At 35.6% G+C, this 15,924-nt stretch overlaps 1 protein-coding gene across 6 annotated transcripts; it reads right to left on the reverse strand.

The window, feature by feature from the left end:
- Positions 1–521: 521 nt before the first annotated feature.
- MSANTD4 (Myb/SANT DNA binding domain containing 4 with coiled-coils) lies at positions 522–13,220 on the reverse strand. Of its 6 annotated transcripts, none has more exons than XM_087937096.1 (4): positions 13,110–13,156; positions 9,851–9,906; positions 3,952–4,440; positions 522–1,898 (listed from the first exon to the last, which is right to left on the reverse strand). In XM_087937096.1, the coding sequence occupies exons 3-4, from the start codon at positions 4,411–4,413 to the stop codon at positions 1,323–1,325; spliced, it is 1,038 nt and encodes a 345-aa protein (XP_087793222.1). In that variant the 5' UTR covers positions 4,414–4,440; positions 9,851–9,906; positions 13,110–13,156; the 3' UTR covers positions 522–1,322. The 6 variants fall into 6 exon arrangements, with proteins under 6 accessions (XP_087793222.1, XP_087793223.1, XP_026562730.1 ...); XM_087937097.1 differs by lacking the exon at positions 13,110–13,156 and adding an exon at positions 13,030–13,090; XM_026706945.2 differs by lacking the exon at positions 9,851–9,906 and having other exon boundaries at positions 13,110–13,220.
- Positions 13,221–15,924: the final 2,704 nt, after the last annotated feature.

Below are 15,924 nucleotides of genomic sequence, written 5' to 3' on the forward strand. Positions count from 1 at the left end.
CTTTCAAAGCTACAAATTCTCTCATGCCTAATCCCCCTCATTCACCTGTATTATAATTCAGTTGCTGAAACAAAAGTAACTTGCATCTGTTTATATAGACGTTGTTTTCCATATTTTTATTGTTGAGAAATTCAGCTCCTGAAAAGAATCAACAAAAAAATAACTAAAAATCTTGCAGAAAGGAATATTATCTACATTTCATTGTTCTTAAAGTGCACACTATTTATATAGAGTGAAATGAATCCGTGTGATATGTTTGGCTGATGAATCTGTGTTATGCTAACTCAGTTCCAATCTTTCTCCCAACAAAATTCTAGGACCACGTGAGTCTCACTTGAATTTTGAATTTAGAGTGAAGTAGGCTATCCACATTCTCCGTATTACTAAAATCAGGCAGATTATTTTTTGTACAATTGAGTAAGATTCAGAGTGTTCATTCTTTATTTTTTTAAAAAATTGTTTACAGGGAATATATTAATCAACATCAGACAATTTTATTTCACACTATGAAACCACACTTCTTTCAATAATAAAATAACATTTTATTTGCAAAATAAGAATAATTACATAGGGATGTAAATAAACTGATAAATCCAAATAATCTATGTAAATCCCAAGAAATATATTCCAACTCAAATACTTGAATATCAAACTGGCTTCCAAAATTATATACCGAAGCTGTAAATTTGGTCAAGCTTAGACATAAAAGTGAAATCTCTTATATTACACTTGAAACTTTTTTCTCTCTTTTTTACAAATATACTGAGAACAAAAACACTAAGAGCTTTAATCTCTGGCCTTAATTTCTCTTAAGAACATGCCTTACATTAAAGGCATAACTTTTGAGGTTAACTTTATTGTGCAAGGCCTATTTCAAAGTTACTTCTTCAGCTCAGACACAAATTTACATTAAAGGTTCCTAGGGATTCAGAATAACCCTCTCAAAATGACAAGACACAGCCAAGCCTTGATTCTTAATGTGGATGTAAAGTTTCACAACAGAGAATACAAGAGGATATTGACACTTCTTCTGTTTCACCAAAATGTAATTTCACAAATAGATTCTATTTATACAGGCACAACAACTTACTGAGCACCAATTCCCAGCTTTTTTTAAAAATGAATACATTAATGCTCAATTATGGCCAAAACAAATGTATTCTCAAAGTGTAATTACCACAGTAGCAAAGTGATAACATTAGTAGTGAAATGCTTTGAAGACCAGACTATCCAACACTTTTAATAAAACAAAAGTACAATTCTGATTTTTTTTTTAAAGTACAAACAACAAAACATCACATTGGTAATGATTTCCTCCAAGTTCACTGCAAATGTCCTTCTCTCTGAATTCGAAGCCGCTCTTTCTCTACTTGCAAGCGTTCTTTTTCAATTTGCAGCTTTTCTGATTCAAACTTCAGGAATTGCAGCCTCTCCTTCTCAAGCTGCAAACGCTCTTTCTCAATTTTCAGTTTTTCTGTTTCTAAATCCAAAGGTTGTAAGACAGGCTTTTCTGCCTGGTTTGGATCATTCTCCAAGATAGGTTTTTCACCATGCTGAGCTTCAAGCCTCAGTTTCTCCCGCTCAATTTGTAACCGCTCTTTTTCCAGCTGAAGCCTCTCATGTTCCAGATCAATGTGCCTCAACCGCTCTTTTTCAATCTGCAGACGCTCCTTCTCCACTTGTAATCGTTCCGCTTCAATATCCAGGCGTTGTTTTTCCAGCTCTAGCTTCTGCTTCTCTAAGCTAATCAGCAAGTGGGAATCTTCATAAGCCAGCCTAGCTTGAGCAGAACTTAGATTTCCAAATTCTTCAATATGGGTGAAATCAGGAAGATCACTTTCCTTTTTGGAATCTGGTAAAACTGAAGACAAAATCTCCTCTTCTTCCTCAATAGGAAACTAAGGAAATTAATTAGAAATTTTAGTGTATGAAGCTAAGCAGATATATATATCTCTCTCTAAATAAAGTAGATCTACAATTCCCCACTTACAGCCACAAATATTTTCTCTGTTAACATGGAAGAAGTATTGATATAATCAAGAGCAGAAAGTAGGCATCAAAAGATGTTGCTCTAAAAGTATTAACTACCTGTGCCGCATAACACCTTGTAAACAAAAATACATAACCTATTCAGCCCTGCCTCCTCTGTTAACATCACCACATCACTGTATACACTCTGTAGTCATTTGTTTAGCAGAGGCCAAGCCATAGGCCAAGCCTATCCCGGTCAGAACACTACACCAAGCAATAAAATTTGATGAATGAAATGTCCTATTAAAAATAAGGTAAATACATTCTGACAGTTCAATCCTAGATATGTCTACATCAATTAGGCAGCTTTAAGAAATTTTCAAAAGAGGACTTTTTATAAAGAGAGTCAAGTGAATTATACATTTATTCAGCAATTATTCACTTGGAACGCAGGAAAGTAATAGATGCTGTAATAAGGAATCCCTCTACTTAAGAGATTTCATAGTTGTTTATACAGATTTGGTGTTGCTCACATAAGGAAAACACATGCTGAAACAGGTACGTACTGAGGACCTAATCACTTTCCAATTAACCAAAAGTTTTGATACAGACCAAACAAAGGGATAAAATTCAAACAACTTATAAGGCAACAGAGTCAAAGTATCTATGAAATTGGCAATTTGTACCACCGACAAACTCACCATTAACGTTATGAAAAGCTGGATCACACACTGAAAGAATATTGAAAAATCACACTAGAAAACATTGTAATAAACAAAGAAAAAAACGTGCTAAGTTTTCAGAAAACATGGTCATCCAATGAACACACATTCTAGATGAGGGGTGTCAAACTGGCAGCCCACTGGCTGGATGTGTCATATGCTGGCCACCCCCACCCCAGTTTAGCGAAGGGGGAAAAAGTCGTGATACATCACATGACAATGCAAGTTTGACACCCCTGTTCTAGGATCATGATAGCTCTCCTGCAAATAAAACAGCTGATTGATTCACAAAAGAAATATCCAAAAAATTGTCAGCTCAGCATCTTATGATGAAAATACTCTAATGAATTTAGAGGCAGAGAGGATTAAGATAAATTCAGGTTAATTTGGCTTCTTCCTTGAAAATTTTATTATAATAAATACAAAGATTTAGCGGTACTATTAAAAGTTTAAGATATTTCACATGTTTATGCATGTATAATTAGAGCACATCCTCCATTTTTCAATTCTGTTTGCAATAGTATTAACAATCTATTATGTAAAACAAGCAATTTTAAAACTTAAAAACATATGTGGAAGACATATTGTTTGCTTGTATAGTAGCATTTTTCCTCCTAAATGCTTTTCACACTAGGACAGGATCTGCTTCCTTTCTTTCCCATATCAACTGAGTGATCCATTGGTTCTGACAGGAATTAATCGACTGATTTGTCACCCAAGCCAGACATCTTGGCTGAGAGTGCATGATTGATCCAATCACCCAGCCAACTTTCAAGACTAAAGCAGGACTAGAACTCAGTCTCCTGGTTTTTAGCCTGGGGTCTTGTCACTAGATCAAAATGGCTCTTGTTCGGACAAGAGCATATTCTTTCCTATTGACTCACTGGGAGGGGTGGCTGTTTGCATTAAAAAAAAAAAAGAATTAGTGAGGCTTATGGTCAAATAAGATTATAAGCAATTGGACTTACAGTAGCTTCTTTTAGTTAAAAAAATGCACCCCAGACGTTTTATTTTGCTTTTAGTCAAATATTCATGAGCTAAGGATTTGATGAATTTGTGAACATAAAAGGTCCATAACCATATAATAAATATTAATATCATTTTATACATCCTGTCAAACTTTTTACACAAACAGAATAATTAATATAGCTTTCACATTAAACAAACCAGATAAATTGTACTTATAGAGGATATAAAAAAGTCTACACACTAGTTAAAATGCCAGGTTTTTAAGATGTACTATAGAAGAATTACTTACTTCAAAACTTTGTGGATCTTCCTCCTCTTCTTCTACTTTTACTTCAGTTAATGATCCCCCTGCTTCTCTGAAATCTGTGATATTTTGCCATTCAAAATTAGATTCATTTGGAAAACCTATTTTCTCATCAATATCTTCATTGAGAGAATCATCCAGATCAGATGAAGGAAGATGAAAGCCAGCTCCAACCAACTTTATGTTAGTATTTAGTCGCTTTCGTTTCATAAGGGCCCTCCAGTCCAGGTATCGCCTTTTGACTTCTGTCCCAGTCCTTTGTTCTCCTTCACCTACAGCATTCACACATTCTGCAATTTCTTCCCAAGCCTTCCGCTTCATCTCGTTAATAGTTGTATTTAGCTGTTTGGAAAAAAGCACCTCTCTTCTTTTTCGGATTTCTTTAAGTAAAGTTTGGGTCTCCTGAACACTGAAATTGCTTTTCCTTTTCCTTTTCAGTTGTTTCATCTTTTCCAGCTTTCAACGTATTTCTTTCTGTAGTAAAGGGATTAATACTTAATCATCCTGGAATTCTATAAGCATACTATAAAAACATTTTTTTCTTTCAACTTTTAGATTTCTCCCTTCAAATATGAGTAGCAGGAATCAATTTAAATGTTGAACTACACAGGTAATACATTTAATCCAAATAATTTAGATTCAAAAATCAAAACCATTAAATAATTGTTAGGAATTAAGAGAGATCTTAATTTATTGGAAAAATGTATTTTAAAAAGAGTATATAATGCCAATAATTAATTTTATATGGCATACTTTCCCTGAAAGACCAAAACAAAAACATTTTTAGAAGCATGAAGCATTCATTAGCAAACTTCAGAACAAAAATATTTTCTGCAACATCAGATGCTTCCTTAAAACTTTACTGGCAAACATAATTAAGAATTTAAAGTTCTAATTTTGTAGTTTAATATTGATAATTTTAATAACCAAACAACATTTTACTATTTCCAGAACAGCTTCAATAAAACTGAATTCACAAAATTCTGGAAATGATCTGACTACCTGATTTTAAACAGAATTTGTTCATTAATTTATGAAGGCAAATTTATTGGAAAAAATAATTTATTGCTTATTGTATATGTTAATATGACTTCAATAATGTAGCTTTTCAGAATCTCTTAAGCAAACATAGAATACTATAACCATAAGATATCAAATCCATGTTAGGAAGAATTTCAATCAGCAAATAAGTCCAATTATACTTTTGAAGTAACAATAGTATTTTTCTGTTCTGAAAAGAAACAACTTTTTAAAATCAGGGGCAATCAACCTTTTCAATCCATAGACAATTTTATTTAATCTTCTGGGCCACTAAAAATGCTGTTTGGGCCCTGCTTTGGATTTGAGAATGTTTTCCAATATATAAGAATACCAAGGTGGAATAAACTATCTTGATTTTTTTTTCTTACAAAAAGCTTCACTGGGTTTCATTATTTAGTTCTGATAAATTTTAGCATCATAACCTTAAGACTACAATAAATGGACCTGAAAGATCACTTTTTTACACCACGCTTGGCAATACACTTCAACTCTCTTGACATTTAACCACCTTATTTAGAAATCAGTTTACTTGGTGGAAGAGTCTCAGACACAGCTTGGGTAAAACCGTCTCTTTATTGTAAACCAGAATGAAGCCATATGCTCTCTGCATGCAGATAACCTATTTATAGAACTGTGCTCTGGGGTTTAAACACTACACTTTTGCCTTATCATTCCAAGATAGTAGATATTTAGCTGTTATTTCAATAGTTTTGACAAGCACTTGTTTTATGTTAGCATATTATCCCTCGTCTTGACACTGTGAGTTCTTCCGTTAGCAGCTTCTTTTTTAAAAACTAAGACTGCACGTTTTAAATATAACATAATGTTTGAAAATTTAAATTTTCTTAGCAAAAGAACAAAAATATAGTAATAGATTGGGTGGTATAAGAACAAGTTACATGTTTCAGGATTGAACACAAATACATAAGCAAAGCAGGAAAAAAAAAAGCACAAATGGGCACTTCTTCTAACTATGCAAACTAGAACAGTTTTTTTTAAAGAAGACATATGTAAATCAGAGTTTAAAACCTGCAGTTTTCTTACATAAAACTATGCTGCTATGTCCTTTGATTTACTGTTTGAAAAAAGGGATTATGAACATTTTTAATATGTAAGTTTAATATGGATAATGGAAAGAAAACAATTGTTTTCATTCTGGGCTTCTGAGAAGCATTATAATGAACATTACTCAGGAAAAGGTCATCATTGGAAACTCTTTGATTCTCCAGATGTTACATTGGGTAGAGGATGAATTAGCACAAAGGGAGCAAGCCATATTATACACATGGGATTTCTCTTTTCTTCTAAATTTGCTAAAGTACTTTTGTCTAAAATGGAAGAAAACCATCTTGTCGATTTTTAGCCTCTGCCAAAGGACTTCCGATTCAGGCTTCTTCAGCGATGGACCAAAATCTGCGATCGTGCGCAGTTTTGATCCGTGCTTGCCGCTGGAGCGCCCCGAGCCGCCTGGATTCGGGGCTGAAGCCACCCTATAGAGGTGGTGAAGAAGGGGGAGCAGTCATCTCTCCTCGGCTGGCCATTACTCCCTTTCCCAAAGGCACTTGCAGTGGTGGTCAGAAATGGCCACCTCAAAGAAGAACCCGACCAGACAAGATTGTGCAGGAGAAAGTTTAAAGGAGAAAGCTTGACTGACCGGTGGAGAACATCTATTTCAGGTACCTGGAACCTGAACTTTAAAGACTAATATTATTCCTAAAAAAGATCTTAAGCAGCGAAAAAGAAAGAGAAAGGAAACAGAATTGGCTTTTCTTCTTCTCACATTGACAGTTTTAATTGACTTGGAACGTTAAGAAGAGATTTGAATAAGAAATTGAAATTAATCCACTTTGACATTAATAGGGTATTTCTAGCTGAAAATAAAGTGTCAAAGGGATAAAGATTCTTGGATAATTTAAAATTTTTCTTAAGTAAAAAGAAAGAAAGCAGAGGAGGGAAAAAGGAAACAAGAGGGTGGAATCTGGAAAATGGAGACCACCTGGAACTTAAAAAAATTGATAGTGGAATTTTAACAAGGCTTGCAAAAGATACATTGTAGCTGAAACTTTGTTACAAGACAATAAAGCCTCTGGAAAAAGAAAGTGAGAAAAGGAACAAGAAACAGCTTTGGATTATTGGATGATTCCTGGAATTTTGGATGGTGGATCCTAATGAAACAAAATAAAATCAATTGGGGGTTGTTTAAATTTTTTTTTAAATGGCATCACCTTGAAGAGTTAAAAATGAGACTTAAAGAACAAAAAGAAGAAGCACAAGAGGGAAGAGGATCTTTTGGCTTTGAATTTCAATTTTTAGAAATGGAGATTTTGAACTATGAAAAACAACAATAAACGCTGGCAGAACAAGAAGGGCGGGATAAAGAAGAAGCCATCTTTAATGACCAAGCAACTTTAAGTGGGGTAAAAAAGGGAAAGGGGGGAAAGGGAGTTAAAAATTTAAGCATTGAAGCAACAACCCCCCAAAAGAGTAATTTGAAAAGCAATCATAATATCAAGAAGAAGCAGAAGGGAGGATCACAGAAGGGAGAATCAGATAAAAAAGGGAATTAAAAGGAGAGGGAGAAGAAGAGAGGGAAGAAGGAAAGGAAAAGAAGCTACAAAGGACAGAAACAAGATATAAAGGTACAGGAAAAGCATACAAGACTTAAAGGTATAAACCTATTTAAAAGACACAGAGACAATGGTTAAAATTTAACTTAAGGAAAGGATTCTCCAAGGCTACATTGGATAGCATTGTTATATTAGAAATAGAAAAGGGTTAGAAAATATGTTTAGATGATCAAAGTGATAAGAAAAAATTGTATTGATGTGTAATGGAATATTTGTTTGTAAAGAGAATAAGGCTCTCAGTGAAAGTTTAAAACAACTGAAAAGAAACATGGAAGATTTTTATCAGCTGACAAGATGAATTTGAATAAGAATAATAATTTTATTGACTACTGTTAATAACTGTTTTGTTTTTTATTTAAAGACAGTAATAAGTAAAATATGAAATATAGATTAAAGTGAAAGACAACTGATATTACTAGGTAATGTTTGTTAAAAGAAATAGAAATGTAAAAGATTGTTATTAATATTAATGACAGAGCTGTACTTGAATAGATTAATTATTCCATTTACTATTGTTATACATATATACACAGATATATATACTTTTTTTCTTTTAAGAATTTAGTGTGTATTTTTAAGGGAATGTACCAAGCAGAATTTGATTGAAAATAGGTCTGTGTTATAAAATAGAGGTTAAAAAAATGAATGTTATAACTGTAAAGGTGTAACTTAAATTTTTAAGCAAGATTTGAAAAAAGATACAAAGGTGTTACACTCCAGTCTAGTAATTACAGGGGAAAATCTGTTTTATGAGAAAAGATAATATGACATTGTAAACAGGACAGACGAAAGTATAAAAACATTGATTAGAAAGATTTTAAAAACTAGAAAAAGATATGGAATTGAATTGAATTGAATAAGAAAGGAATGAGATAATTAAAATAAGGCTATAGGAAATAAAGAAAGGGAAAAGCTATTGAAAAAATTGAGAAAATAGTTATAAGATATGGATTAGAATGTGTAAGATAAATACGTATTGAGTTTATGTCTGTATGGAGAAGTGATAACCCAGGGCCATGCTGTTCTCAAAAAAAGATATTTTATTTGTATTTGTATGTTTTGTGAAAACTTAAATAAAACTTTTATTAAAAAAAAAAAGCTTCTGCCAAAGTCTGATCAGTGAAACAGGAAACTAAAAGAAAAAAAGAACCACTTGCAATTGTTAGACTTAAAGCAATGTACACCAGAACGATAGTTTGTTGGCCTGATTCTGAAGTTTTTAAAGTTCTTTCATTCCACTTTGAAATAGCATATGGGACAATATACTGGTCTAAAATATAAATCTAAAATAGATTGGTTAAAATCCCATTTGTGTGGCACCATATTCGACTGCCTAAGTCAACGGTGTCAAACTCGATTTCACTGAGGGCTGCATTAGGGTTATGTTTGACCTCAGGAGGGCGGGGGGGGCATGACCACGGCGGGCATGGTTAGCTCGACGTAACTCATGTCGAGGGCACTTGTAGTGGCCCAAGCACTCTGCCAGCAAAGTGAGCTGTTTTCAGCTGTGATGGCCTCCTGCAACCCTCTGCTAGTGAACACGGAGGTCGGGAGGGCCGCCCACAGCTCTCCCAAGCTCTGTTTTCACTGGAAGAGGCACAGTGTACTGGACCACTCTTTCCAGGGTGGCCCTGTAGGCCAGATCTAAGCACCCTGTGGGCCAAAACTGGCCCCTGGGGCCTTGAGTTTGACACTCTTGGCCTAAGTGCGTACCCATTCTGGAAGCACTTGAAGGAAAAAAGAGAATGAGACATACACCCATTTTCTCATTTTACTTATAAAAGATGTTAGTAAAATATACTATTTTTAAATATGAAAATAAAACATTTTCACATCTATTGAAATGTTTGAAAAACTCACCATAAAACTTATTTTTTTTATTTGCTTTTCATCATACAATACTAACTGCAAGAATCAAAACAACCAAGAAATTATACCAACAGGACTTATGGAAACATTACTCTGACAGCATTATTATATTACTTATATTATGGGCTTATGATTAAAGTCTGAAAAATTAAATTTCCATTCTTTCTACATGAGACTGAACTTATATCTTTTTCTAAGCCAAGAATCTATAAACTACAGCAAGGTAACAATGGACTTTCTGTACTATATTTTATAGAATAAATAGTTATTTCCTTATGGAAAAAAATATACTTGGTTTATCAATACAAAATGTTAACTAAATAAAGTTCTATTCTATAACACAATACCTGATTCACAGCCAATGAAAATGAAGCCTCCACTTTTCTATTGTCCCCAAATTATTCTGAAAAAAAACAAAAACTTGCTCTAGGCCAGCGGTGGCTAACCTTTTTGGGCTCCTGTGCCAAAAATTGTGTGCGTGCTCGTGCCAGCACTCAGAAGGCAATGCCCATCGCCCCACACCCCCTGCGTATGCACGCGCAATCCACCCTGCCCCTTACCTGCACTGCACCCCACAGCTGATTTCTTGGCTGGTTTGAAGCCTTTTTCGGCCTCCAAGAAGCTTGAAAAAAGCCTCTGCAGGCTGAATGATAGGCCCATTTCGTCACTTCCGGTATTACAAAAGCCTGCAAAGGCTTTTATCAAGCCTCTGGGAGGCCGAAAAAGGCCTCAAACCAGCTGTGAGGTGCACCATGCACAATGAGGTAAGTCTGCTTATGACATTTATGCCAGCACAAATGGCTCTGCGTGCCACCTGTGGCACATGTGTTATAGGTTTGCCATCACGGCTCTAGGCAGTTCACTTTTAATTAATTCTATTTTTCATCCCACAACTGTATCTGGGATGATATGGGCAAGCCTTTCTTCCAATCCAATAATGGTATTAAATAAAATCAGCCCAGTTTTAAAAAGAAAAAACAAATCAGAGACCAAAGAAAAAATTCAGCCTCTTTTGCATAGATGTTGCTCCCGCTTCACCAGTATGCCCTGTCATTTACCATCACTTCAAAGTACTGAAAAAAAGATCAGTGTAGCATGACACAAAAACTTCAAGACTTATGATTATGTGTAAAGATTTCCTATGGACATGTGATACAATACCTAAATTTCATCAGATGTCCTTTGAAGTATTAGTTGTTTAACCTACTTGTTTATCTGCTGGTTAATGCATCAAGCTACAATGTGGCAAACTGTGAGTTCTAGTCCCACCTTAGCCATGAAAGCTAGTTGGGTGACTTTGGGCCAGTCACTCTCAACACAACTCATCAACAGGCTTGTTGTGGGCAAATAGGAGGAATGTATGTTGGATATGTTTGCCACATTTGAGTTTTTTGTAAAAACAATAAAAGTGAAATAAAACTAATATTAATTTCAATAGCCTTTTTTAAATACTTGTATTGTTTTTCACTTAAGAGGAGATAAAAGGTAGAACTGGTTTTTCTTCTAGAACTCAGGATGGTCTGTGGATTGGCAAATACAGACCAGTTACTTAAAAGCAATGTCACCAATTTTCTTCTTTAGCCAAAAATATCTAACTCAACATGAAAAACATTGGAACTAAAGAACAGATTGTAATTTAGAAAAATAATAGATGCTTAGTTTTGGTCTATATAAAAATTCCTACATTCATCATATTTTAATTGTAAATGTATAGTTTACACTTTGCTTTAGTTCATCAACTTTTTAGTTATCCAATTTTGGGTATCCAATCACAATGAAAATGAACTCTACTTACTTTGGCTTCAACCTATTATTGCAAAACATTTGTGGATTGCTATTTTTGACAATGTATTCCCCATTATCAAAATGAAGAAAAACTGTTGTTACAGCTAATCTTTAAAAACCTATCTCCCCCTTTGATATGGGCATCAGTGATTAATAGCTAGCTAGCCACAACTTCACTATCTACATAATTTCTTGCACAGCAACAGCTAATTTTGAATTTAATCTTCTGTAAATATATTCAAAGTTCCTTTTCCTGAACACATTTTTACGTTATCTACCATTGTTGTTTTCTATTTTTCTCCTACTGCAAAGTCCAATCATAACCTCCAGATAATTTAAACCTATTAATGCTCTTGAGCACTATTAAAATGCTAACAGTTTTTCTTCTGTCTTCAATAAAGCTATGAAAACAAAGCTAAATAAAAACTATAAATCTCTTGAGGAACTTATGGTTTGGGGAAAGTAGTTTCTAGATCCATCTTGTATTCAATCTCAGACTGCCTTGATTTAGATGCCTAGAAAACAAATCTAGATTGTAAAGGATTTAGGCTATTTGCGAATGCTCAGGAAATCAAAACCTACATTAAAATCTTAAGTAGATTTATTTTTCGGAATGGAGAGTGGTAGTGTAGTTTTACCTTTTTGCAGATGTTAATCCTTATAAATGCAAAGGTAAGCAAAGACCACAGCATCACACTGCTGTGCAAAAAAAACCCTCTAATGAACAGCACAACTATTTTATGTTAGGAAATGAAGAGAACAGTAAATGATGTTTAAGAGAAATTGTCTTGTTCAAATGACTCATATATACTTAACTGGCCATTTAGACTACCACTGAAATCATAAAATGCTAAGTCATGTTCAACACATTCCAAACAACTGGATCCAGCAAGACCCTTTAGGCTTACGAATCCAGAACACAGAGATTAAGAAGTGAAGCCACCAAACCCAAAGATTGGTTGCATACAGCAGTAGGTTTGGTCTGCTATTTAATTTTGGCTTGGTGAAAGAAGCCATCAAAACTCGCAAGCCATCATTTATGAAGGCAATGAGGGCACCTTATTTGAGAAGCCATGGCTTAGGAAGATCAAAAAGGTAGAGTAGCTTCTGGTTCGGCCCCTTTTGCTACCATGAATAACAAGCAAATACCTTAGTTATTTTTCTCAAAAGGCACACATTGGTTCTGCCTTAATAACCCTTGGCCACTCTATTTTTTTATATATATATAAATGCTTAATATACCAGAATAAATCTGGTCAGAAATACATTTGTCCAGCATCCCCCACCTTACATGGCACGGTCCAGCCTACCGCTTCAGAATTTGTGCCCGTTCTTCCCACCTTTAAGCATAAGTCTGAGGGGAATGGCAGAGCGAGGGGGGGGGGGCGAAGGCGTCTACCCTCCCTCTTGAAGTAGAGCGGGTAGAAGCGCTTCAGAATGGGAGGGAAGGGAGCATTATCCCGCACGGCGGTGATCGGGGAAAGGGGCACGCACCGGCCTCCCTCCATCCGGCGGACGAACAAGCGACTCCCCTAGCAGGAATGTCGGGGGTCGGAAGGGAAGGGGAGCCCACTGGGAGAAAAACAGCGGCGAGCAAAGACAGGCGATGAAGCGGCGGGAGGGGGGAAGGAAGGCGCCACTTCGACACCAAGCCAACAGCTACCCCGCTCCCCACAGGCCGACGCGGCTCCTCCCCTTCCTTTCCTTTCTACCCTCCCTCAGTAGCGCAAAAGCTCCTCACCTGCGCGCAAACGCTCCCCCTTCGAACGCCGGCCTTTTGACCCACCCCCCTTGCCGCTGACGAGCTCGCCCGTCACTCACCGGTCCAAGCGGCGCGCCGATTGGGCCAAGCCGCCCGGCTCGTCAGCTCGCGCGCTCCCTTTTACAAGCCCCAACCGCCTCCCTCCGGCCCCGCCTCTTTTCCCTCAACTCACGCAACTTTGCTCAGCGCTTTCCCCCTCCCCGCCTCCTTTCCAACTGTCCCCCTTAACGCCTCTCCATCCAGGCGACTGGCTTATTGGGCGCGAGAGATGCGTGTCATCCAGAGGGGACGCTCTGATTGGCTGGAGAGAGAGAGAGAGAGAGAGAGAAAGGCAGGCAGAAGCCGGGCGTCGTTTGCGTTTTGTCGCCGGTGCCTACCCGCCTTTCTGTTTTGGAAGAAGTTTGAGGTGTTCCCTGAGGAAACCGGTTGTTCGCGTATTCGCCCGCTGAATTGATACAAGCTACCTCTAAACTGTGGTTCACAAACCCTAAGGCCAAACAAACAATATGGTTTAGAGCCTTTTATGAGCCAAAATACCACATACTTGTTGCACTAAATGTCTATGGAGATTTTCAGTCATGGATGTCCCGGAGGTGTTTTTTCGAGAGGCAACAGCACTTTTTCTTTGAAGAGGTTTCACTTCTCATCTAAGAAGCTTCTTCAGCTCTGACTAGATAGTGGGGAATCCAATCTCATTGTTGTTCATTGACGATAAAGGATTGAATTGAATTGAATGGAGCTGTAGAAGCTTATTGGATGAGAAGCAAAATGTCTTCAAAAAAGAAAGTCCAAATGCCTCTTGAAAAAACACCTTTAGGATTTGGTACAACATACTTCAAGTTAACCCACCTGATTTGTTGACTTATGATTTCATTTCCATGTTCTCCATTACTGTAGTCCTTCCCTACTATATGTTTGCGTTGCTTAGTGATGGAGTTGATGGTCCCAGCTGTGGTTGCTAAGTGAGGACCACTGGTACAATGTACTTTACAATAATAATGCAAGGTATATGGATGCAATTTCTCATTATCACACAAGTGTAAACTCAGTACGACATATTGGATCAAATAATTAGTGTTTTTATTATGGAAATGAATGAACATTCCAGTACTCTTTTCCACTAATATCCAGATAAATGTTAAATCTCGCAAATCCCCAAATATTGAGCTAAAATATCAATTTTGTTTTAAGACAGGTACTCAATGCAACATATCAAAAATTTGAGACAAACATATCTTATTTTTCAAAATTATACTGATATTTTTTTTCCACACAATTTACACAGGAGTTTTGAAATGTATCTTTCCAATGTATTCAGTTTTGCCTTCCTTGGCAACTTCAAAAAAATCATTAACACCTCAAAATTTGGTTGTTTTTCCACTGTCAATCTCGTATTTAGTACTCACCACAAAGTAAATTAACATTAACTTTAAATCAAGATCCCATCAGTGAAATCTGATTTATAATTTAACAATAAACTATATTTATCTTTCTGTAAATCATTAAACTACAGTGAATTTGTAAGTATACTTCAATGGAGATTATAACTATTAACCATTTTTCTGTTCAAAAAAATTGCTATGTCACATCCAACAATAGATACTTGCTTTTTAAATATCAGTTATTCAAGATTTTTAAAATAATAAAATCCATGTTGTCATGTTGCTTTGTAGGATATTATTTGCTCAGATACTAGTTACAAAACAGGCTTTGGTTCAACATTTGTTTCATTTTCTGGTTAAATTTGCTATAGCAGTATAAAGCAGGGATTCCCAACCTGCAGTCTGTAGTCTATGGCATGCCAAAAATCAGACCATGCAAACAAATGAAGCCCCATCTGTGGGATGCTGGCAGCACACAAAATTATACACCCCTCTGGTCTGCACAGGAACTTTTCTCCACAGAACCGGTCCCTGGTGCCCAAAAGGTTGGGAGCCATTATTTGTATAAAGTAATATATAAAATAATTACCAGTACATTTGAATGTTACATTTGAATTGATTATAGTAGATAACTCAAAAAAGCTCAAGATGATAAGAAGCACTACATTACACTAATGTTCATTGCATCATACCATACCTTTATTGACTGTACAATAATTGTATAATTGAAATATGGTTATAAGTGCAAATAAGATTTATTCTCATGCAATTCATTGACATATACCATAGCCATCAAGACCAATTGTTTGCGCACAATATATTGTGATCTTGTTTTTCTTTTTTGAGCTATAATTTAACTACCATTTGACTACTGCTTAAAAGCTGGTAAAAAAAATTTCAGTCTTTTTTGATGTCATGAAAAAAGAATAAACAACCTATGTAACAAATCCAAATTCTTGGGAGCTATATCTAATATAACACTCATTATCACATTCTTAATTTCTATCTTAATTCCTAAATTATTTTGTTGTGCATAATTCCTTGAAAGATGTTTTCGCAGGAACATCTGGGGACAGCAGTACTTATTCAAGACCATATTTGAGAATAAAGACTCCAAGAACAAATTATATTTCTCTTTTATACAACATATGGTATAATCCTACTTATTTTCAGCACATGGAATGAACGGTACATAAGCAGCATGGAGAATTGACAATCCATGGTCCATGTTATAATGACTATGTAATTTGAGGAACAATGGCCTAGCTTTTAGAATAAAAATAGATTTCAATAATTCAATCATTTCCCCCAAAATAAATTGAAGCATAATTTAACATTTGAAATAAATGGCAATGATTTAGTGGAACTTTAATAGTATTTGATAGCAATGAAAGAAAATATGTTGAAATTCAGTAATTACAATTATGAAATGATTATATTGAAAAAACAACTTGGTGGTAATAGGAAAGAACTTGTAGTAAATCAGTACTTC

The sequence above is a fragment of the Pseudonaja textilis genome, chromosome 7, assembly GCF_049901715.1.
Source record: "Pseudonaja textilis isolate UNSWEBS1 chromosome 7, rPseTex1.2, whole genome shotgun sequence".
Lineage (NCBI taxonomy): Eukaryota > Metazoa > Chordata > Lepidosauria > Squamata > Elapidae > Pseudonaja > Pseudonaja textilis.

Excerpts from the sequence above, each read along its gene's own strand:
- MSANTD4 (XM_026706945.2), bottom strand. The coding sequence starts at position 4,413 with ATGAAACAACTGAAAAGGAAAAGGAAAAGCAATTTCAGTGTTCAGGAG. Across the intron at positions 1,899-3,951 it reads AAGATCCACAAAGTTTTGAA|TTTCCTATTGAGGAAGAAGA; the intron begins GTAAGTAATTCT and ends TAATTTCCTTAG.